The sequence below is a fragment of the Argentina anserina genome, chromosome 2 (genome assembly GCF_933775445.1).
Source record: "Argentina anserina chromosome 2, drPotAnse1.1, whole genome shotgun sequence".
Classification (NCBI taxonomy): Eukaryota; Viridiplantae; Streptophyta; class Magnoliopsida; order Rosales; family Rosaceae; genus Argentina; species Argentina anserina.
Genome location: NC_065873.1, coordinates 29,633,052 through 29,652,576, shown reverse-complemented (window position 1 = coordinate 29,652,576; position 19,525 = coordinate 29,633,052). Strand labels below are relative to the sequence as shown.

At 38.9% G+C, this 19,525-nt stretch overlaps 5 protein-coding genes across 8 annotated transcripts; 4 read left to right on the top strand and 1 right to left on the bottom strand.

The window, feature by feature from the left end:
* Positions 1–4: 4 nt before the first annotated feature.
* LOC126783687 (uncharacterized) lies at positions 5–2,262 on the bottom strand. Its single transcript, XM_050509199.1, has 4 exons — positions 1,761–2,262; positions 1,335–1,476; positions 804–945; positions 5–705 (listed from the first exon to the last, which is right to left on the bottom strand). The coding sequence occupies exons 1-4, from the start codon at positions 2,122–2,124 to the stop codon at positions 400–402; spliced, it is 954 nt and encodes a 317-aa protein (XP_050365156.1). The 5' UTR covers positions 2,125–2,262; the 3' UTR covers positions 5–399.
* A 5,481-nt stretch (positions 2,263–7,743) lies between these two features.
* LOC126784499 (anthocyanidin 3-O-glucosyltransferase 5-like) lies at positions 7,744–9,192 on the top strand. The gene has a single exon (XM_050509963.1). It carries the CDS (start codon positions 7,744–7,746, stop codon positions 9,190–9,192), a length of 1,449 nt encoding a protein of 482 aa, XP_050365920.1.
* A 1,145-nt stretch (positions 9,193–10,337) lies between these two features.
* On the top strand, positions 10,338–11,336 carry LOC126783085 (peroxisomal membrane protein 11A). Its single transcript, XM_050508481.1, has one exon. It carries the CDS (start codon positions 10,368–10,370, stop codon positions 11,139–11,141), a length of 774 nt encoding a protein of 257 aa, XP_050364438.1. The 5' UTR covers positions 10,338–10,367; the 3' UTR covers positions 11,142–11,336.
* A 1,177-nt stretch (positions 11,337–12,513) lies between these two features.
* Positions 12,514–16,427, top strand: LOC126783084 (lysophospholipid acyltransferase LPEAT1). Of its 4 annotated transcripts, none has more exons than XM_050508480.1 (9): positions 12,519–13,326; positions 13,411–13,527; positions 13,624–13,661; positions 13,820–13,884; positions 14,413–14,481; positions 14,937–15,070; positions 15,361–15,501; positions 15,627–15,690; positions 16,070–16,427. In XM_050508480.1, exons 1-9 carry the CDS (start codon positions 12,820–12,822, stop codon positions 16,087–16,089), a joined length of 1,155 nt encoding a protein of 384 aa, XP_050364437.1. In that variant the 5' UTR covers positions 12,519–12,819; the 3' UTR covers positions 16,090–16,427. The 4 variants fall into 4 exon arrangements, with proteins under 4 accessions (XP_050364436.1, XP_050364437.1, XP_050364435.1 ...); XM_050508478.1 differs by having other exon boundaries at positions 15,627–15,780; XM_050508479.1 differs by lacking the exon at positions 16,070–16,427 and having other exon boundaries at positions 12,514–13,326; positions 13,420–13,527; positions 15,627–15,976.
* A 1,070-nt stretch (positions 16,428–17,497) lies between these two features.
* On the top strand, positions 17,498–19,218 carry LOC126783795 (sucrose transport protein-like). Its single transcript, XM_050509332.1, has 3 exons — positions 17,498–18,770; positions 18,896–18,939; positions 19,045–19,218. Exons 1-3 carry the CDS (start codon positions 17,498–17,500, stop codon positions 19,216–19,218), a joined length of 1,491 nt encoding a protein of 496 aa, XP_050365289.1.
* The last annotated feature ends 307 nt before the right edge of the window (positions 19,219–19,525 follow it).

Below are 19,525 nucleotides of genomic sequence, written 5' to 3'. Positions count from 1 at the left end.
GAGAGAGATGGATAGGCGAGTCTTATTCAAGAGAACTAGATAGATAGGCTTCTCTATTATCATGTAGACAATTATTACAGGACACATATGACCAAAACACAGCAACTTTACAAACGACACAAAAGATGGTAAATTTTAGCGTGCAAGCATCTATTGTCTAACAGAACCCACCTCCTACATACATCATGCCACAGACACAATGCAGTTACAGATGAGCAAAGCATGCACCAAGATGAAAGTAGGAACAAGAAAACACTAACCGGCAAGTCGAAAATTACATCTGCTTCTACCCTTAGAGTAATTTCTAGTCTAGCTAGGTGGATTTTCGCGATTGGGAACCAAGTTTGATCTGTGATCTGTCAGTCTAGTCAGGAACAGTGTGTGATCTTCTCCATGGCTTCAGTTTACTCTATCTTTGGACTTCTCAATCTCAAGATTTACATCAATCTTTGCGCTGGCATCGCACTCTTTGTGCCTGAAGCATGATACGAGATGATCGTTCACAATCCCAGCTACTTGCATGAATGAATACACAACCGTAGGACCAACGCAACGAAAGCCCCTCTTCATCAAATCCTTGCTTATAACTTCAGATTTTGGCGACTTTACTGGAACTTGACGTCCATAACGAACTCCATTGTTGATTGGCTTCTGGTTCACAAAGCTCCAGCAATATTTACTGAAGGAACCAAACTCCTGCTGAATCTGCAAACGGTAAAACAAATTGAAGTCTATAATTTCAGCACAAGTTATGCAAGCGTATGTAGTATCTATATATTACACTGTACAAAAATGTTGGATACCTTGACCACTTGTATAGCATTGTCAACTATTGCTCGAAGCTTTTGTTGGGATAGAATTGGGATGCCATTTACTTTGAGTGACAACAACTTCTTCTCATCAAAATTTGCAACGGATGTAGGATCAAAGTTGTCAAAAAGATTCCTGCCGAATACAAGAAACAACCATAGCAAGTATCAAGCTCCTGAGCACCATTCTTCACAAAAATATCTTCTATTAATAAAGCAAGAATGATGATTGAATGGTTAGATTTTTGAACTTCGTCCGCTGTTTATTAAACTCATAAATCTATTTAGTTATGGTTTCAAGGATATGATTGTAGTTTGCAAAATATAAATATGAAGAAAAAAATGATTATTCCGACTGCAGAGAAAGGAGAAAAATAATGAGAATTCAGTCCAAAACTCAAAATAGATAATAACTCCACGTGTTAATTCTCCCCCACATCTTTTCTCTCCTCTTCCGTTCAGTTAAATTTTTGTTTTTATGGGTGTGTTTGAGGCTAGTGATACATGAAACGGAAACAAGCACACCTGAATATATCCCTCTTGGTAAGCATTTCCGGCCAACTAAGCTCTGCTAGAGATTGTGAAAGCACAAGTAGTTCAAACAGCTTCTTATCATCATGCACTGGAACTCCCCATTCTTCATCGTGGAACGAAATATAATGCGGGTCTGTTGTAGCAAAATTTCGTTTTAGTAAATTTCTTAAACTGAAGAACATTATAAAGTTGGAAAATCAAAATTATATAACCAAATTACGTCACTGAATCCAAATTACACCTCAGTTGTTATCTTTGTCATTTCATAACTATTTTTTTTTTTAACCTGAAGCATTTTACAGAACTTTCACACCTCATCCTAACTATCAATTAACAGAAAATAATATCCACTTCCTTCATAATTAATACCTCAATTTTCTTTCAAATTCAAATTCCATTAAAAAAGAGGTACTTTACCGGAGTTGGGTGTAATCCATTCACATCGTTTAGGTGGACCTTCGGGTTTGACGACGTCGTTTGAAACAAGCTTGGAAGGCCTCAAGCTCTTCTTTCTCACAGTCTTCCTCGGACTCGCCGTCTTGGGAGAGGAGCCGGTGGAAGAGGTGTCCGACGAGCACGAGCTGTCCACCGAAACATTCTTCCTCACAACCGACTCCGGAATTTCAGCGGCCGGTTTTCTCGGCCTCTGCGGCGGCTTCTTGAGTCCCTCGTACTTGTGTTTCGGTCCCTCTGAAACCCTAACTCTGTTCCCACCGGGGACGAGAACGGCGCGAGGCTCGCAAATTGAGGGCTGGAGCTTAGTGGCCACAGATAATGCCATGGGTTGGTTCAAGTTCTAGCTCTGAGGGGCTTGAAACGATGGCGTTTTTGGGGTGAAGAGCTTTGTGTCAGGGATTTTGTGTTTGGTTTTGGAGCAGAGGAGGAGTGGAAGTGGGAGTGGGTAGGAGAGAGCAGAGGAGAACGGAACTGTTTTAAAACGGGAACCCGGAATGGGTAAGGTGCCCATAATAGCCGGTAATATTGCCTGCGTGTCGGTGAACTTATTGGACAGAGATGGGAGAGCTTTCCCCAAATGCCCAACTTGCCCCACACTATAGAATTTACTGCGTTTTTGCCTACATTTTCCCAATGATTTGTCCAAAGAGGCTAACAAACATAATATATTACAATCGACAAGGTCTTGAGTTAAGCGATCTAATCACTACATTAGACAGATAGCGTAACATTAAGATAAGATAAGCGTAAAAAGTGTAATGTTGAATAAAACAAATTGTTTTGTTGTTTGACACAAATATTAGAGTGATTACACTTCAATCTTAATATTAAGATGAGGGTAAAAAGTGTGCTCACATGAATGATATGTAATAAATTCTCAATGTCGAATAAAACTCATTATTTATTTGTTTGTCTCAAGAATGATATAGCTCATTTTTTATTACTTTGTTCTCAATTCTCATTTTATACGGGTCGTCTTTTAGTTATATATTTTAGCTCTAATTGATCATGTCTAGTAAGTTAAGTTAAGTCTTTTAGTTATATGTTTCTCACAAGAATCAAGTTTTGCTAAAGTCCATATTGAAAAGAAAAAAAAATCTAGCCTCATTTTCAAAACATTTAGTATTCTACCGTTCAATTTAAATACATATTAAGTTTACAATCATTGTTAGAAGTTAAGCCCAAAGACAAAGTTAAGAAAACTATCCATACGGAATAAATCTTTGAAAATCAAATTAATACTCCTTTGACTCGAAAACCTGAACAACATCTTGGTATGGGTATAAATCATAATTTTGCTGAGACAATCACTAAGGATTCATAATTAATATAAATTGAATCAAGTTGGTCACACAGATAAAAAAAAAGGACAATAAAAACATAGGGCCACTAGAAATAATAATAATGACCACTAGGGTGAACAAACATAATTAAGATTACTTTTCTTGTTGTTTCAATGTTGATTAAGATGTTAAAGACACAGCCTAATGAAAGGTGAATCTGTAGGCTGATTTAGCTCCCACTTTGTTGACTCATGGCATGGGTAAATTAAGATTATCATAGTACGGGAAATATAATCATGAAGCACTAAACATGATTATATATAATTGAGCATGAAGATTTCCGAGGGGTACATATGAGATTTCAGGTAATAAAATGGAACCGGGAACCTAAGAAGCCGGAGGTGGCAGTTGAACCGTTAGAGAAACAACTCAACCGAAGCTTAGGCCATGGGTCGCGTTCAGTTGGTAAGGTTGAGATGTAAATTGCAAAATGAGTTACGTGCTGCATATACAATCCAAGTCGCTTTTGTGACTTTGGTGGTGGGGAGCTTCCTTACCGTTTGAGTAAAAGAATCCAAAGTCCTCCTCACCCAATAGTGCGTAGCCAACGGCTATTAGAATTGGTCCAACAGACCCTGGAATGGGCCTTATTAGAGTTTTAACGGGCCCGATCATTTCAGCTGACTGAGGCCCAATGTTCTGTTAAAATAAAAAAGCCTTTTTCGGTTTGTAAAGGCCCAAACTAGAACATACGCTAATAGTGCGCGATTCATATATGCATGGGATATAATCTCAGTTGTCTGTATATTTTGATCACTATGAATATATATTAAAGTCATAAATTTAAATTATTCAATTTAAATTATTCACATTTGGGCAGGTAGTTCTACGTTGTGCCCAAAAGACTTTTAGAATTTTTTTAGTACGACGCGAGTTATGTATAGTTGTGTGCGCATATGAAATGATTTGATGGACGGCCCATACCTTCATAACTCCCATGTATATTTCATCAACTTAACAATGTAAGCATACATCCAGCCAGTATGGCGATAGATTTCATTTTTCAGGCAAATGAATTGACAATCCTTAAAAGCTAAAAAGGTGTGTCGAGAAAATTCAACATTACATTTTCAAATTAGAAAAATAAAAAAGAAAAAGAGATTTAGTAGTGCAGTCGAGCTGAGATATTCAAACACCTGCAGCAATAATTGCGCACATATTCTAATAATCGATTCATCGACACTTTTAACTGTACCCCGTGAAGCATTAAGGAACTCAAGTAGGAACCACACGCAAGAACGAGGGTTTACCAATGCAAAACCACAGATAATGTGTATATATATGAATGACATCTTCGTAATTGATACTAGGAGCGGCTGTTCCATCAATCTATGAATATATGTATCTTGTAAGTTGTAACGTATAAGCTGATGATTATACTTTATTTTCGTACTCTCAAGTTTTCAATACTTCTTCAAGTCGTGGAGTATCTTTGAATTTGGAATCTATACTCTAATAGAAGAAGAGGGCATGCTAAATATTTCTTAAAAAAGTACCATTTTAACCTTTAGAGATTAAAAAAGATTAGAACTCATAAAATATGAATGGATATAATAGTAACTTGCAAAATAAACAGATAATTAAAAAAATATCTAAACAATTTCCACCTATATCTCCAAGTAACGAGCCATATCTCTAAATAACACCTTATGCAATTATTCAACTACACCAAGCAGGTGAGTTTGTTTACAATGTATATAATGTTGGAAAAATGGTTGAATAAACCATTTAAAACTAAATTTTAATTTATTAATTACATTAAGTCAAACTTATAATTAATGAAAGATGAACATAAATATGAGTTCTACATAATGAGGGCCACATGATCATATGTTTGTTTGTGTAATTTGGTTAATGGGTGAATACGAAATTATCACTCAAAGATAGTTATTTGGAATGGAGGGAGTTTAGTTGTCTCACATTAGAAAAGATAAGTGTTGAAAATGCTTTATATGAAATTCATTGTTTATGAGTTGTAAAGTTTGCAAGTCCCCTTGTACCATCTCGCACACGTGCAGGGGGTGCAAATCTCGGGTTGCAACGAACTCGTGTATGTCCGCGCGACTTGCGGACATGAATGCAACACCGATTTAGAGGTCGAAACGCAAGTTTATTTTACACTTCTGAAAAAAAAAACTTCTTTTTTTGATTTTGACTTCTCTTGACTGTTCAAAATCTTTTTTGTAACAACTATAACTGAAATGTGATTGTGTGTTATGGAGAAGTTTGTAACATATTGAAAATCATTACTTGTAACTCATGTATGTTATGATCTTTTGATTTCTTATAACAACCATTTTATTCATTGCTGATTGCAAATCTTCACTGTATATATAATCCCAATCATTGCATTGTAAAATGATTCCAAACACAATTAGTTTTTCCTCTCTCAAAGTGTTCTTATATTTTATCTGGTGATAGAAATATGTATTTTTCGAGTTCGTTGAGAGTTCTAATTAGTAGTGAAACTTCTTGGGAGACAAATGCCAAACATCCTTGCACCGGTAGAAGAGGCGTAAATGTCTTAAAGACAGTATTGTATCATACATGTCCCGACTAGTTTTTCGATCATCAATCGTTTAGTATTTTGATTGAGTTCATATTAAATTTCTTTTGTGTTATTCGTTATTCAAATTTCATGTTTTATTTATGTTTTATAATTATTTTATATTTTCAGCTTATAATAATTATATATGCAATACCATCATTGTTGTTTCTAACATATAACAAGTACTATAACTTCAATGCGTGCAAGCTCAAGCATTTGTGGCCCGATCCATGGCAGCAGTTGACAATTCACAAGTTGTTGAACCACATAACAGTGTCACGTGTTATTTTGGGTACATAGAATAATGTATTAAATACTTGTGACACCTTATACGTTAGGTGTAAAAATAGTTTTATCCTTCTACTTTCAAATTTAATCTGTATATCCTTCAACTCTTATTTTTAAATTTTGTCAATTATGTTAGTTGACCGTCAAAAAATTCCGTTAAGCCGTTAAAATGTATAGAATACCCCCAATTAAAATCAGTTTTTTCTTTTTTTCTTTTCTTCTACCTTTTTTATTTTCTCTTTTAGTTTTTTTTATTTTTTTATTTTTAAATTTAACTTATCATATGTGCTATCAAATATATATAATTGTAATCAACACAAATTATCAAATTAATTGTAAACAAGATAAATATCTTATAATCAATTGGATAATGCCTAAAGTGACATGTGAGTGCCAATATTCAAACAAGTTAGAAACTTCCTTTATATTATGATGTTTTACAAACATATTTTGATTATTTTCTACAATGCTAAGACAAGAAAAACTTCTACTTTCATAACCATACTTTGATGCCAAAATAGTTTCAAATTATTTATTTCCAACTTGATGTTAAGCAATTGTTATTAATTCTCCTCTTATTGCACAAGCAAATTAACAAAATTTCTAGCAATAAGCTTTGGTGCTCTGACCAAAGGAAGAAAAAAAGGTTAAAAAGTAATGCTTGGAACTAAATCTCTTGTCGTACGAAAAAGATTATATTATAATCGGAAACAGAGTGCAATTACTAGTAATAAAGTTTTCAAGCAATGCATTCACTATCATTTGTTCTAAGTTTGAGTTTTGAAGCACACATACGTGAGGAGACCTATTCAATTTTACTTGTTTTACATCTACTCCAAGTTCTCGCAAGCGTTCAGCAAGATTACAGATAATTTAATAGGGAGTAAGATCGTCATTCTCTGAACATAGAATAAGATAAGGGGCCTTCATACCATGATAAGAAAGATACGTGATAAATAATAATGTAATTCTAAAGCTTAAACAACAATAATACAAGATACTTATCTTGTTTACAATTAATTTGATAATTTGTGTTGGTTACAATTTTATTTTATTTAATTGCACATATGATGAATTAAATTTAAAAAAAAAAAAGGTAGAAGAAAAGAAAGAATAAAAAAATTGATTTGAATTAGGGACATTATAGATATTTTAACGACTTAACGAAATTTTTTTACGGTCAACTAATAAAATTGACAAAATTGTTAAAAAAATAATAATCAAATAATATACTAATTAAATTTAAAAATTAGAAGGACACAGATATTTTTACACTTGAAGTCAAAAGTATTTAATATTAGAATAATTACTCTGAAACATTCTTTTGTTTTAATTAATCACCTAATCATTCATCATCCAGATCATTTTAGTGAGATTTGACTGGATTATTCAGAGTATGAACAGCTAGCAGAGAAAAACGTCGTGTCACCGCCCGGAATCGAATAGATTATATTATTTGTTTTGTATATGACTTCCGTAGTTCCGTATATCTTCCTCATTCCTATAGATAGATACACGCAATCGGCGCCTCAGTAATGCAGAGAATTTGGTAAATTAGTTCTGAAAAGTCTGAATTGTAACAAAAAAAAAAGTCTGAACCTTCAATATATTTACAGCCTCAATCTACATCGAGCTATATCTTATGTAAGAAGTGATAGAACTAGAAGTGATATAACGAGTTGTTAACACACAATTTTTTTGTGCTTTCGTTTCGAGTCCTTACTCTATCAACTCTCATCAGAAAACCTAGTTACGACTATTCAGCATGGTTTTAGCTGAATCCTATAGCCTGAATGAACACCATGGTGCCGTCCTCCCCAGCCCTGGAATGGGGCACATCATACCACTCCTTGAGTTCGCAAAGCGCCTCGTTGTCCACCACGGCTTCCGCGTCAGCTTCGTTAACATCACCACCGAAGCTTCCACTGCTCAGACCGACCTTCTCCACTCTACCTCCCTCCCTTCCGGTCTCCACGTCGTCGACCTCCCTCCTACCGACGTGTCCTCCCTAGTCAACGACGAAATGCTTATCGTGCACCGTATCGGCGTAATCGTAGAGGAAAGCCTCAAGTGCTTGGATACAGTCCTGATCCAGCTGGGAAAGCCTAAAGCCCTCATCATTGACGTATTTTGCACACAAGGTTTCGACGTTGGCAAACAACTCTCTATTCCAGTCTACTCTTTCTTCACTCCCTCAGCTGCTTTTTGTGCTTTTACACTCTACCACCCAACCATGGACCGTGAAGTGGAGGGTGAGTTCATCGATCTACCTGAACCGGTTAAAGTTCCTGGTTGCTCCCCGGTCCGAACTGAAGACCTGCTCGACCAGATTCGAAACCGGAAGAATGACGAGTACAGATACTACTTTGGTCACGTTCGTCGGTTGTGTGAGGCGTCCGGTATTTTCTTGAACACATGGGAAGACCTCGAACCCGTACCCTTGAAAGCCATCAGAGAAAACCCTTTCTATCAGAAAATACTCACTCCTCCCGTTTACCCGATCAGACCGCTGATAAAAGAGCACGAGGAAGTGACCAAAGTTGACGCTAAATACCTGGCCTGGCTAGACCAACAGCCTGAAGACTCCGTTTTATTCATTGTGCCAGGCAGCGGCGGGACTATGACCGCCGCGCAAGTCATCGAGTTCGCTTGGGGGCTGGAGCTAAGTCAGCAGCGGTTCATATGGGTGGTTCGTAAGCCGAGCGACGCGAGTGCGTCAGCAACGTTTTTCAACGTGGGAGGGGATGTGAACGACCCCAAGGCCTATTTGCCGGAGAATTTCGTAGAAAGGACACGTGGAAGAGGGGTAGTTGTGCGTTCGTGGGCCAGTCAAGTAGCTTTTCTCCGGCACAGGGTCACCGGAGGGTTCTTGTCTCACTGCGGGTGGAACTCGTCGTTGGAGAGCATGACGTATGGGGTTCCGATCATTGCGTGGCCTTTATACGCTGAGCAAAGGGCCAATGCGACTATGCTTGCTGAGGAGATTGGAGTGGCAGTGAAGCCGGTTAGGGGTGACGGTGATACTGTTTTTGGGAGGGAGGAGATTGAGAGGGTGGTGAGGTTGCTGATGGAAGGTGAAGAAGGGAAGGTGATAAGAAGCAAAGCAAAGAAGCTACAAGAGAGTGCGGCGAAAGCGCTGGATAGTGGTGGTTGTTCTTACGAGTCCCTTTCGAGAGTGGTCAAACGGTGGAAGGATCTCTCTGCGCCTATTTGAAGAGATCAATTACTATTCTTCCAAGGTCTGAACGGTGGATATCTGGTCGCCCAAGCTGATAATAAGGAAGTTTCACAAGGCAAGCTTGCTTGCTTGTCATTTCATCTTGAGTCGAGTTTATTATTAATTTAACTTCAGATTTGTATGGAATGTGTCATCTGTTCATGCTTTAAACTAAAGATAATGCATAGGACTTCCTCACTGAGTCACTGTATTGCTTTTAATTGTTTAATTACATGAACACTTGGTGGTAAGTGAGTTATATCTATGTTGCCCCTAATTAAAGTGGTCTGGTGTAAATTGATTAATTAAGTGCTCATCTTTGTAAAGGATGGTGATCGAATAATGTCCCTCGATCATCAATTCAAGTTGGGCTTTAAAATGTAACCCCGCGTGCATAAGCTCTCTGCAACGACATTTCCAATCCCTACATCATATTGAAGCCAACAACAATTAGAAAGTGAAACTGCGAGATTGACAAGAAATTACTAGCAGAAGTAAATACTGAGTGATCAACCCGCATATAACTTGTGTTCTTCAGGAATTTCTTAGAAAGAGTTTGAGCTTTAGTGAGACATTTATCAACAAACATAGAGCGATCATAACTCTATTACCCGTCTTACCTGCAAATCATACACAACACATATAATTGATAAGTTGTTTAGTATTAAGTATTGAGATTATGCTTAACACATATGTCGCCGGAGTGTCAATTATTAGAGAATATGGGTCATCATAAAGCTCAATTTAAGATACTATCGGACTTTTAAGGTAGAAAATCTTGAGTTATTGGGTCTTAACTACTCTCACATGATAATTGCGCTAGACTTAGATGTTAGTTGAGTACCTACGACCGCAGGCGTTTCATAATGTTCCAATGTTCCCGGATTAGTGAGATCACTCTCCCTTATTAGTGAGATCAAAATATTATTTTGCCAAAAAAAAAAGGAAAAAAAAAAGCCAACACAAGATTCAACTGAGGCATCAACCCTTGGCGGGCTTTCAATTTGGGTACAATTATTTCTTGTGGGCTTCGTCCATCGTTGGCACGCAAAACAATAACGTGGACAACAGCTTCCCGCGGCAACGCGTCGTTCGCCCGAGGGAGGTCGTTAATAAGATCTCTCTCTCTCTCTCTCTCTCTCTCTCTCTCTCTCTCTCAAACTCCATCTCCGATGGAACCAAAACCAGCGACTCCCTTACTAAATAAGGAAACCCCAATCATCCAATCAAAACCAAATAAGAAAGATTTCCTGAACCACCTAGAAGCCTACTTAGCAAAACGCGATGGCGTCGACAAGCTTCTCAAAATATCCAGATACGCCGCCAAGATCGTACTCACCTCGTCGGCCCTCCCCGAAACCCTAACCCTAACTCACCGCCTCATGAGCTTCGAGTCCAGCGTTGGCGTCAGCCGCAAGGCCTTCCGGCTCGGCAAGTTCGTCCAAGACGTCAACGCCCTCCGGAGCTCCCACTTCGACTCCACCGAGGACGTCTTCCTCTCAATCGTCGCCTACGGCGGCGAGGGCGTCTACTTCTTCGTCGAGCAGTTCGTGTGGCTCGTCAAATCGGGCCTGATCGACAAGAAGCACGCGCGGAGGCTGGGGCTGATGAGCGCGTGGGCCGAGTTCGTCGGGTATTTAGGGAGTGTTTCCCTGAAAATGAGGGATTTAAATCGGATTAAGGAGGAGGAGAAGCGCGTGAAGATGAGTATTGAAGTTGCGATTACGAGGGGGATCAAGTGTGAGGAGGAGAAGGAGAGGCTGGGGAAGCTGATTGAGAAGAAGCTGATGAAGCGGTTTTCTGTTGTTCAGGATTTGGCTGATGCGTTAATGGCCGTGGCTGACATTCGTGACGGAAAAGGGCATTTCTTGGGGCCGCTTTCTGTGTCGATTGCAGGGCTATTATCGGCATTGATCAGCACTCATAAGAATTGGGTTTCTTGCTGACTTTGGTGACATTTTTAAAGAGGTATGGGTACTGGAATTGAGAACTGTTATACTGTTACTGTTAGGAGATACATGTGGAATCCACACCTGAAGAGGTTGTTACAGCTTTAGATTATAACATTTCTCAGGAATAAAACTAGGTAGTTATAGGATGAGAAATACAGTGGTTTAATAAGAATTTCTTTATTTTCAGCAGTTTAATGTATGCGATTGATTACTGTCAGGTCAATGGATCAATTGCTCATAGTACTTGATACAATGTCAACTAATCAGAATTGATCAATTGCTCAGAGTACTTGGTACAATGTCAACTAATCAGAAGCCTTAATTGTGAGTCAAGGATGGAGCTTGTGTTTGTTTGATAGAGTATATCTGGAGTGACTTTTATGCTGCAACTGTTGTTATTTGTAGTTACTGCCCCAATTCTCATTATCCTCCTAGTAAAACCACTGACATTTTAAGAAAATTCTAGTATATATCAATGTATGTTATACATCTCACATCCAACGATTGATATTGTTTTGTGAGTGGGGTTAGAAAAATAATATCAGTTGTCAACCGTTGGATGTTGGATATATAACATACATTGATGTATAATAAATTAACCGGACATTTTATAAGGACATCCTATTCAAATCTAAGTCAATATCCATTAAGCGATTTAAGCCAATCCCAGACCTAAATAACCAGTCCAAAATATTATATCACTCCCTTTACATTATTCATATTATCCCTTTATCCCAAAGGGGAGCGCTTCCTCCTTCATTCCTCATAGAACAAATATCCCTTGATGCACCTACCATGATTACATTGAAGTATGGTCTGTATGGAGTAAGATCCTTCTAATATGTGAGACTATTAGTCGATGGCTGGTTTTAACTTTCTATATATCTGGAACCTTGACATTGATAGTAAATAGTCAATGGTGTTCATGTCTTTAGATTTAAAAGACAAGGAATGACATTATCTTTAGTGATATGATTGCCACTGCTACTGACTGAACATGCTTCATAACCTATTGTTACTAAGATGACTACTTCCTTACCACAACGTTGTCGAGATCAATTTTGATGGATTCGTCCAAATAATGTCTGCTTCAGAAAAATCAGAAGCATTTGCTTTCAGAAACAGTGAAGGGCATGTGATTTTCGCCGATGCAAAAGGGTATGGAAGTGCCACTATTTTGATAGCTGAAAACTATGTCCTCAATGGAGACTACTGGAAGCTCTTAGTTCTCAAATTGTTTTACAATGTTCAACAAAATTTAGTGCAGCATATGAAGGTCACCAACTGCTTCCTAGAACTTTGTTGTGAACTCGGTGAATAGATAATTAGTGACAACTACATCCAAAATTAATTTGGTTTCTTTCGTTGGTGCTGATTCTACAATAATCGACAGTGACACGCGGATATGTTAGCAGCTCCTAGAATTTCCAGTTTGCACCCAAAAATCCCTTAAATGGCTTAAACCACACGCTGCTGCATCTCATCATTTCAATCTCAAATTCTCAATGTCAATGCTTCTCCTATTCCATTCCAATTTGGTTTCCCTCTCCATTTTACTCACTTGATATAATAAAACCCCAGATCTACACCTTCCCCCCCAATACGCTGCGTTTCGATGCCCCTTCACTATTAGTCACACACTTCCTTCCCTCCCCCTAATTTCTTTTCAATCATGGAGTCCGAGCTCAAAGACCTCAATTCCCAACCCGCCTCCAAGCCCCCCGGCGGCGGCGACGGCGGTAAGGATAACCGCCCGCTCCTCAAGCCCGACCCGGCCCCCTCCGTCTCCGCCGAGGAGCTCCGGGAGCTGGAGAAGAAATGCGCCGCTTACGTCCGCAGCGACGCCTACGGCACCATGGGGCGCGGCGACTTGTCGTTCAAGGAGAAGCTCCTCCTCGGCGTCGCGGTCGTCACTCTCGTCCCCATCCGCGTCGTCGTCATCATGACGCTGCTTGTGTTCTACTACTTGATTTGCCGGATTTGCACGCTTGGATTGTCGCCGAATCGAGACGAGGACGAGGGCGAGCAGGAGGATTATGCCCACATGGGAGGATGGAGGCGCGCGGTGATCGTCTGGTGCGGCCGATCCTTATCCAGAGTCATGCTTTTCGTTCTAGGGTTTTATTGGATCAGCGAAACCTATAGAATACCTGATTCCGCTGAACAATCCAAGCCTGAGGTAACTCTCTCTCAGTGATTCTGTAAAAAATTAAGCTGTAAATTGTTATAATTACTGAAAATTTGTTGTTTGATTTTTAATTAGGGGAAAGAGGAGGAGGGTGAGGAGGCTGAGAAGCCTGGAGCTATTATATCTAACCATGTATCGTATTTGGATATCTTGTATCACATGTCGTCTTCCTTTCCCAGCTTTGTTGCTAAGGTGTGTGCTAAGCTTTATCACATTACTGTGCCAAGATTGAGTTGAATTTTTCTGTCAATTGTGTCATCCTGGATTTTTGTTTGTTTGTTGGTGCAGAGATCGGTGGCTAAACTTCCTCTAGTTGGCCTCATCAGGTTTGTAAAATTCGTAACTGCTTGGTCCTTTTTTGTTAGCTAAGCATGTGATTGTCATCGCCAAGCCAGTAGATGTTCATGTATCATGTAGAGTGTTCATTTTATGGTATCAAGGGAGGTAAAGGGAATTCAAATTTTCGTATGCATATTTTTGACAGCAAGTGCCTCGGTTGTGTCTATGTTCAGCGGGAGTCAAAATCATCCAACTTTAAGGGTGTTGCAGGTATAATTTTCTTTGCAATTTGTTGTGATTTTGTGTGTGTGTGTGTGTGTGTAGTAGTTATGGCAGCTTATGATAATCCAAGTTGTACATCGTGAATGTTAGCACCAGCTAATTTTAAATGTGAACAGTTATAATTATTAACACGGAATTTTAAGGACCGAATAGCTGACGTTAGATATACCAAAATCTGTGTAATTACCAGACGTTATGTATAAAGTGAACTGCATCATATGAACCTTGTACATGATATACTGAATAATGGATGAAAGTTTAAAATTTATGCTGAAACAACCTGCTTAACTTCGAAGAAAAGTTTTCATGCACTCCCATATGTTCCCCATGTGGTTCTGTATCTATGCAGCATCCTTGCTTGTTTCATTTCCATGCTATTTGGATGAACCTGATCTTGTGTTTGTTTTACTGGTTATCCCATATGGCAATTTCTTTTTTGAAGTCTTATACTCAACATATCCTTAATCGAATAGTAGTCTGTATATTCCCTGTCTGAACCTGCTCTGTGGCTTGCAGGTGTTGTGACAGATAGAGTTCGAGAAGCACATCAGAATAAATCTGCACCACAAATTATGCTTTTCCCAGGTTATTCTCTTAAAACTTTATTTTACCACTAATCCTTTCTCCCATGAATTGAATGACCTTTATGTGACAACTATACCGTCATCAATTTAGTGCCTATTGGTATCTGAAATCTCATTCTGCAAAAAAAAAAAAAAAAAACTCATGACTTCATATGACAACTAGAATGTTTGAATTGTTTCAACTTCTAGACTGATAAGGACTTTGCACAGTCTATTTCCCCTGTTGTAACTTGTAGTGGAATATTAGTATGTGGAACATGTGTTGACCTCTTGCTGGTAGGATTTGATGCAATCTCTTCATTCTTAATTGCTTTAGCCAAAAGTGTTCCTATTTTTTCTCCTTAGGAACTAGTTTATTATTCATGTTCTAGCAGAACTGCATTTTGTTGTCATGTGTATAATTAATTGCTTGTCTAATGTTAAGCTTTGTTTATTATATGTTTCATCTTTCTACAGAAGGTACTACTACAAATGGGGACTTTCTTCTGCCATTCAAGACAGGAGCATTTTTGGCTAAAGCTCCAGTGCTTCCAGTAATTCTTAGATATCCTTACAAGAGATTTAGTCCTGCCTGGGACTCAATATCTGGGGTGAGTTTCTTATTAATATTGCAAAATATATGGACTTTTGGTTTTGGAGAAGTTACTGAATGCATCTCACATTATCCTTGTCCAGTAAGTCTTGAGGGATTCTGTAGTATGTTTGTTTGTTATTTGAGTGGTTTAATGAATCACTGGTTTGAAGCAGAACTTGCAGTCAGTGCTACTGTTCAAAAAGAATGTTGGATTGTATAGTCATAGTTATGTATATATCATTATATCTTTTCTCATGCAGTATTCTGGGATGCTATTTTGACTCACTCATTCACTCTTAATTTCAGGTGCGACATGTGATATTTCTTCTCTGTCAATTTGCAAATCACATAGAGGTCACAAGGTTACCTGTTTATTACCCTTCACAAGAAGAAAAGGATGACCCAAAATTCTATGCTGATAATGTCAGAAGATTGATGGCCAGTGAGGTATTAGTTCTAAAAGAGTATATGCTGAGGATCTTTGCATGTGACTTGATTAGCTCAACATTAAAGATAATATGATGCCAGTGTAGCTTTAGATTGCTGGTTACATCTGTGTTTTGTGTTTACAGGGTAGCATGACACTGTCGGATATCGGACTTGCGGAGAAGCGAGTATATCATGCTGCGCTTAATGGTAATAATTGCCATCCTAGTGTTTTGCATCAGAAAGACGATTGATAAATTTCATGGCCTCGCACCCACTCCCAAATGATATCTAGTGGCAGTTGAGTTTCTTAGTTTCTGTTGGTATTTGTTCATGAATGCACAGCCACAGTAAGGGGTGGTAATAATCGCTATTGACTTGTAAAGATGTGCCATTACATAAAAAAGCCAATGGTGTGCCCTTATTAACTTGTAATTCCATACCTATGGGAACTGTCCTGTCCTATCTGAGTATATTGAATATGGTGTTGGCCTGATGTTTGCATCATTACTTTGTTAAATGCATTTGTAACCCCTTTCCAGAAACTTTGCACCTGTTGATCTGAAGCATCTCTTTCATGTTCCTGCAGGTTTGTTTTGCCAATGCTAATTCGGATTCGCCATCTGTAATTATATTCATTCTATGATACAATTCATTATAGGGAAAACTAATTTACACATGGATTGTAGAGGGTAGTCCCTTTTGTCAGAACCTGTATTTACTGATGCGTTGCCGTGGAGTTGGAAGTGGGCTGGGCTTTTGTGATTGTTGTATGTCAGTATGTCTCTCCATCAGTTTATTGGATGAATAGGGGTAGGTTAACCCACCATTATTGGGTTGGTATACATTGTACTGATGATATGTCCATAGATTAGGTTTGGTTGGAAAATTTAGAACTTGTTCCTCAAATTAGATTGATTCTTTGACTGCTCAATCCTTTTTTGCTCTCTTGTTTTCTTTTTTCCTTGTTTGTGTTCAAGTTCCCAAATAGAAAAGCAATATAGCAGTCGTTGATTGGTTCCAAATTCATGCAGTGAAGTCCTACGAATAGATGGAATAAGATAATAAAATGTGAGTAATTAATGGGGTAAGGGAAGATTCGTTTTACTTCTTCGTTTTGAAAAACATGCTCCACTCTTTCGTATTACCACGTAAAAACGTGAACCAATTTACTTCTCCCTTCCAAGTTACCAAGTTGTTCAAATTGTAATCACAATCGTCTCCCTCTTTCATTGCCGGTGCGTCCCTTCTGATTGTTATTTATTTGAAGTTCCATCAGTTAAACTTAGACCCCGTAGTTATATCCTCATTATCCTGATCCGATTCCATGAATGTTTACGGATGTCACTGTCATCGAAGTTAATGTAGATTGTGAAGAATTTACGACGAGAATTATGACAATTTTATCCATGGATACATAATCTGAGCCTCTGAGCATGAACAATTATTTGTATTTTGACCGCTACCGCGTGTATTAACTTGGCAGTCAAGCACAAAGATTTCTCCCCTTGAGTGAAAAATTGGCTGGAATTTCCTTTTCTAATTAAGACAAAATATCCTGATCCAGTAATTTGATTAGGACCATTAGGTGTGTTCATTATATTTTTGGAAGTTCCATTATTTTTGTGACAAACCACCAAGCAAATTCCTATCTAATCCGAAATTGAAAATCTTGGGTGTCGTCCCCCATTCATTATCGGCTATTATGGGAAAACGATACTATTGGGAAACTGAATTTCACAGAATATTGACTCATTAATACGAATATGGAGAAATCTGAAACTGGATCAGGCAAATGCACCATAATATATACCCCCTTCGATTCGGCTTTGTATAACTCAAACTTGAAACGATTTGCCAAAGCTTTCATCCCAACAACCCTCTCTAGAAAAACCTCTTTAGAAAAACCTTCTCATATGTAGACCAACCCGCACCAACTCACAGACATATCTATTTAATCCATCTTCAAATTTTCTGATCAGTTTAGGTTCCAAAACTTATATTTGTTGCAGTCAAGATGGAGGTTGAGGCAATGAACTCGCCGGAGAAGTCCAGCTCGATAAGTAAGATAACACTGGTGGCCTCCATTGCAGCCGGAGTACAGTTCGGCTGGGCGCTTCAGTTGTCGTTGCTGACGCCCTACGTCCAGCAACTGGGAGTTCCACACAAGTGGGCCGCCGTCGTCTGGCTTTGCGGGCCAATCTCCGGTTTGCTGGTACAACCCATCGTTGGTTACTACAGCGACAGCTGCAAGTCTCGCTTTGGTCGCCGACGACCGTTCATAGCTGCTGGTGCTGCTCTTGTCGCCATCGCCGTCTTCCTCATTGGATATGCTGCTGATATCGGCGTCCGGTCCGGCGATTCCTTGCACAAAAAGACGAAGCCTCGAGCCGTCCTTGTATTTGTGGTCGGTTTCTGGATCTTGGACGTCGCCAACAACATGTTACAAGGGCCCTGTCGCGCACTTTTGGCCGATATATCCGGTTCCGACACAAAGAAAATGAGGACGGCCAACGCCTTGTACTCCTTCTTCATGGCTGTCGGCAACGTTCTAGGCTACGCTGCTGGGTCGTTAAAGAATCTCCACAAGGTGTTTCCTTTTACTGAAACCAAAGCCTGTGATATTTACTGTGCAAATCTTAAAAGCTGTTTCTTCATATCCATTGCTCTACTCTTGATACTCACCATCCTTATAATGGTGTCCGTAAATGAGAAAGTAATTCCTAGTAGTAAGGAGAAAGGTGAGGGCGAGGGAGGAGTGATGTTCTTCGGAGAGATTATTAGTGCTTTTAAACAGTTGAATAGGCCGATGTGGATTTTGCTTTTGGTCACTTCCTTGAACTGGATTGCATGGTTCGGCTTCTTATTATTTGACACAGATTGGATGGGGAAAGAGGTGTACGGAGGTGAGGTCGGGAAAGGGCGCCTTTACGACATGGGAGTTAGGGCTGGTTCACTGGGGCTCATGTTAAACGCTGTCGTGTTAGGGGTAATGTCTCTTGCTATTGTCTACTTGGCTCGTGGGGTTAATGGGGCTAGATTACTCTGGGGAGTGGCCACTATTATACTAGCCATTTGCCTTGTTATGACAATACCAATCACTAAGTTGGCTGAGAAGCATCGACATGCCTCCGGTGTCGCTGGCGGAGCTGAGCCGCCGCCGCCCCCTGCTAACATTAAGGCCGGTGCATTGATTATATTTGCGTTGTTAGGGATACCTCAAGCGGCGACCTTTAGCATCCCTTTTGCCATGGCCTCCATATTTTGCAGCAATTCTGGTGCAGGACAAGGTAAAAACTTAAAATTGTTTTGTTTTTATATTTAATTCTGAAAAAGGTGAACTTAATTAATACAAATTAATTAGGTCAAATTATTTATTTACACTGCTTAACCATATCAATTTTTGATTTTGTAGGGCTTTCTTTGGGAGTCTTGAATATATCAATTGTCATACCACAGGTAAGCGTTAAGCATACACATTCAATTATGATTTACATTGTACCGTTTATCTAATTGTAGCATCATGGTATCAGTCGATTTCTTAATGAAATAATGTATTTGCAGATGCTTGTTTCTTTGGTAAGTGGACCATTAGATTCTGCTTTCGGAGGTGGTAACTTGCCCGCGTTTGTGTTGGGAGCCATTGCCGCAGTAATAAGTGCAATATTGGCCTTGACTGTTCTACCATCTCCTCCACCTGATCGTGAAACTGAAAATGTAGCTGCCGGTTTCCATTGATCCATTTGTTTCAATACTATTCATTAGTCTGTCTTGGGATATTTTCTTTCAGATGTAATGGATAAAATTTTAAATTTATTTGTCTTTAGTGTACACGTGGATGTGCAAACGATAAATAATCTTATTTTTATTGAATTTCCCACAAATTGTTGAAGCTCAAATACCATGATTGAATTAACATAATTGTGTGTGTGTATACTTCGAATTAACACTTCGGCCACTTCGGTCTTGTTAGCGAGTTGATTATGATGGTGTTACGTTTGTAACCAGGGTAATTATTGGTTCCGCTACTTTTAACTATTGTGTA

Bases quoted from the DNA above. Each gene is read 5' to 3' on its own strand.
- LOC126783084 (XM_050508478.1), top strand. From the start codon at position 12,820: ATGGAGTCCGAGCTCAAAGACCTCAATTCCCAACCCGCCTCCAAGCCC. The intron at 13,885-14,412 runs GTATAATTTTCT...TGTGGCTTGCAG, and splicing joins CAACTTTAAGGGTGTTGCAG to GTGTTGTGACAGATAGAGTT. The intron at 14,482-14,936 runs GTTATTCTCTTA...ATCTTTCTACAG, and splicing joins ACAAATTATGCTTTTCCCAG to AAGGTACTACTACAAATGGG.
- LOC126784499 (XM_050509963.1), top strand. From the start codon at position 7,744: ATGGTTTTAGCTGAATCCTATAGCCTGAATGAACACCATGGTGCCGTC.
- LOC126783687 (XM_050509199.1), bottom strand. From the start codon at position 2,124: ATGGCATTATCTGTGGCCACTAAGCTCCAGCCCTCAATTTGCGAGCCT. The intron at 1,477-1,760 runs GTAAAGTACCTC...TTGCTACAACAG, and splicing joins ATGGATTACACCCAACTCCG to ACCCGCATTATATTTCGTTC. The intron at 706-803 runs GTATCCAACATT...TACCGTTTGCAG, and splicing joins ATGCTATACAAGTGGTCAAG to ATTCAGCAGGAGTTTGGTTC.
- LOC126783795 (XM_050509332.1), top strand. From the start codon at position 17,498: ATGGAGGTTGAGGCAATGAACTCGCCGGAGAAGTCCAGCTCGATAAGT. The intron at 18,771-18,895 runs GTAAAAACTTAA...TTGATTTTGTAG, and splicing joins CAATTCTGGTGCAGGACAAG to GGCTTTCTTTGGGAGTCTTG. The intron at 18,940-19,044 runs GTAAGCGTTAAG...ATGTATTTGCAG, and splicing joins TATCAATTGTCATACCACAG to ATGCTTGTTTCTTTGGTAAG.
- LOC126783085 (XM_050508481.1), top strand. From the start codon at position 10,368: ATGGAACCAAAACCAGCGACTCCCTTACTAAATAAGGAAACCCCAATC.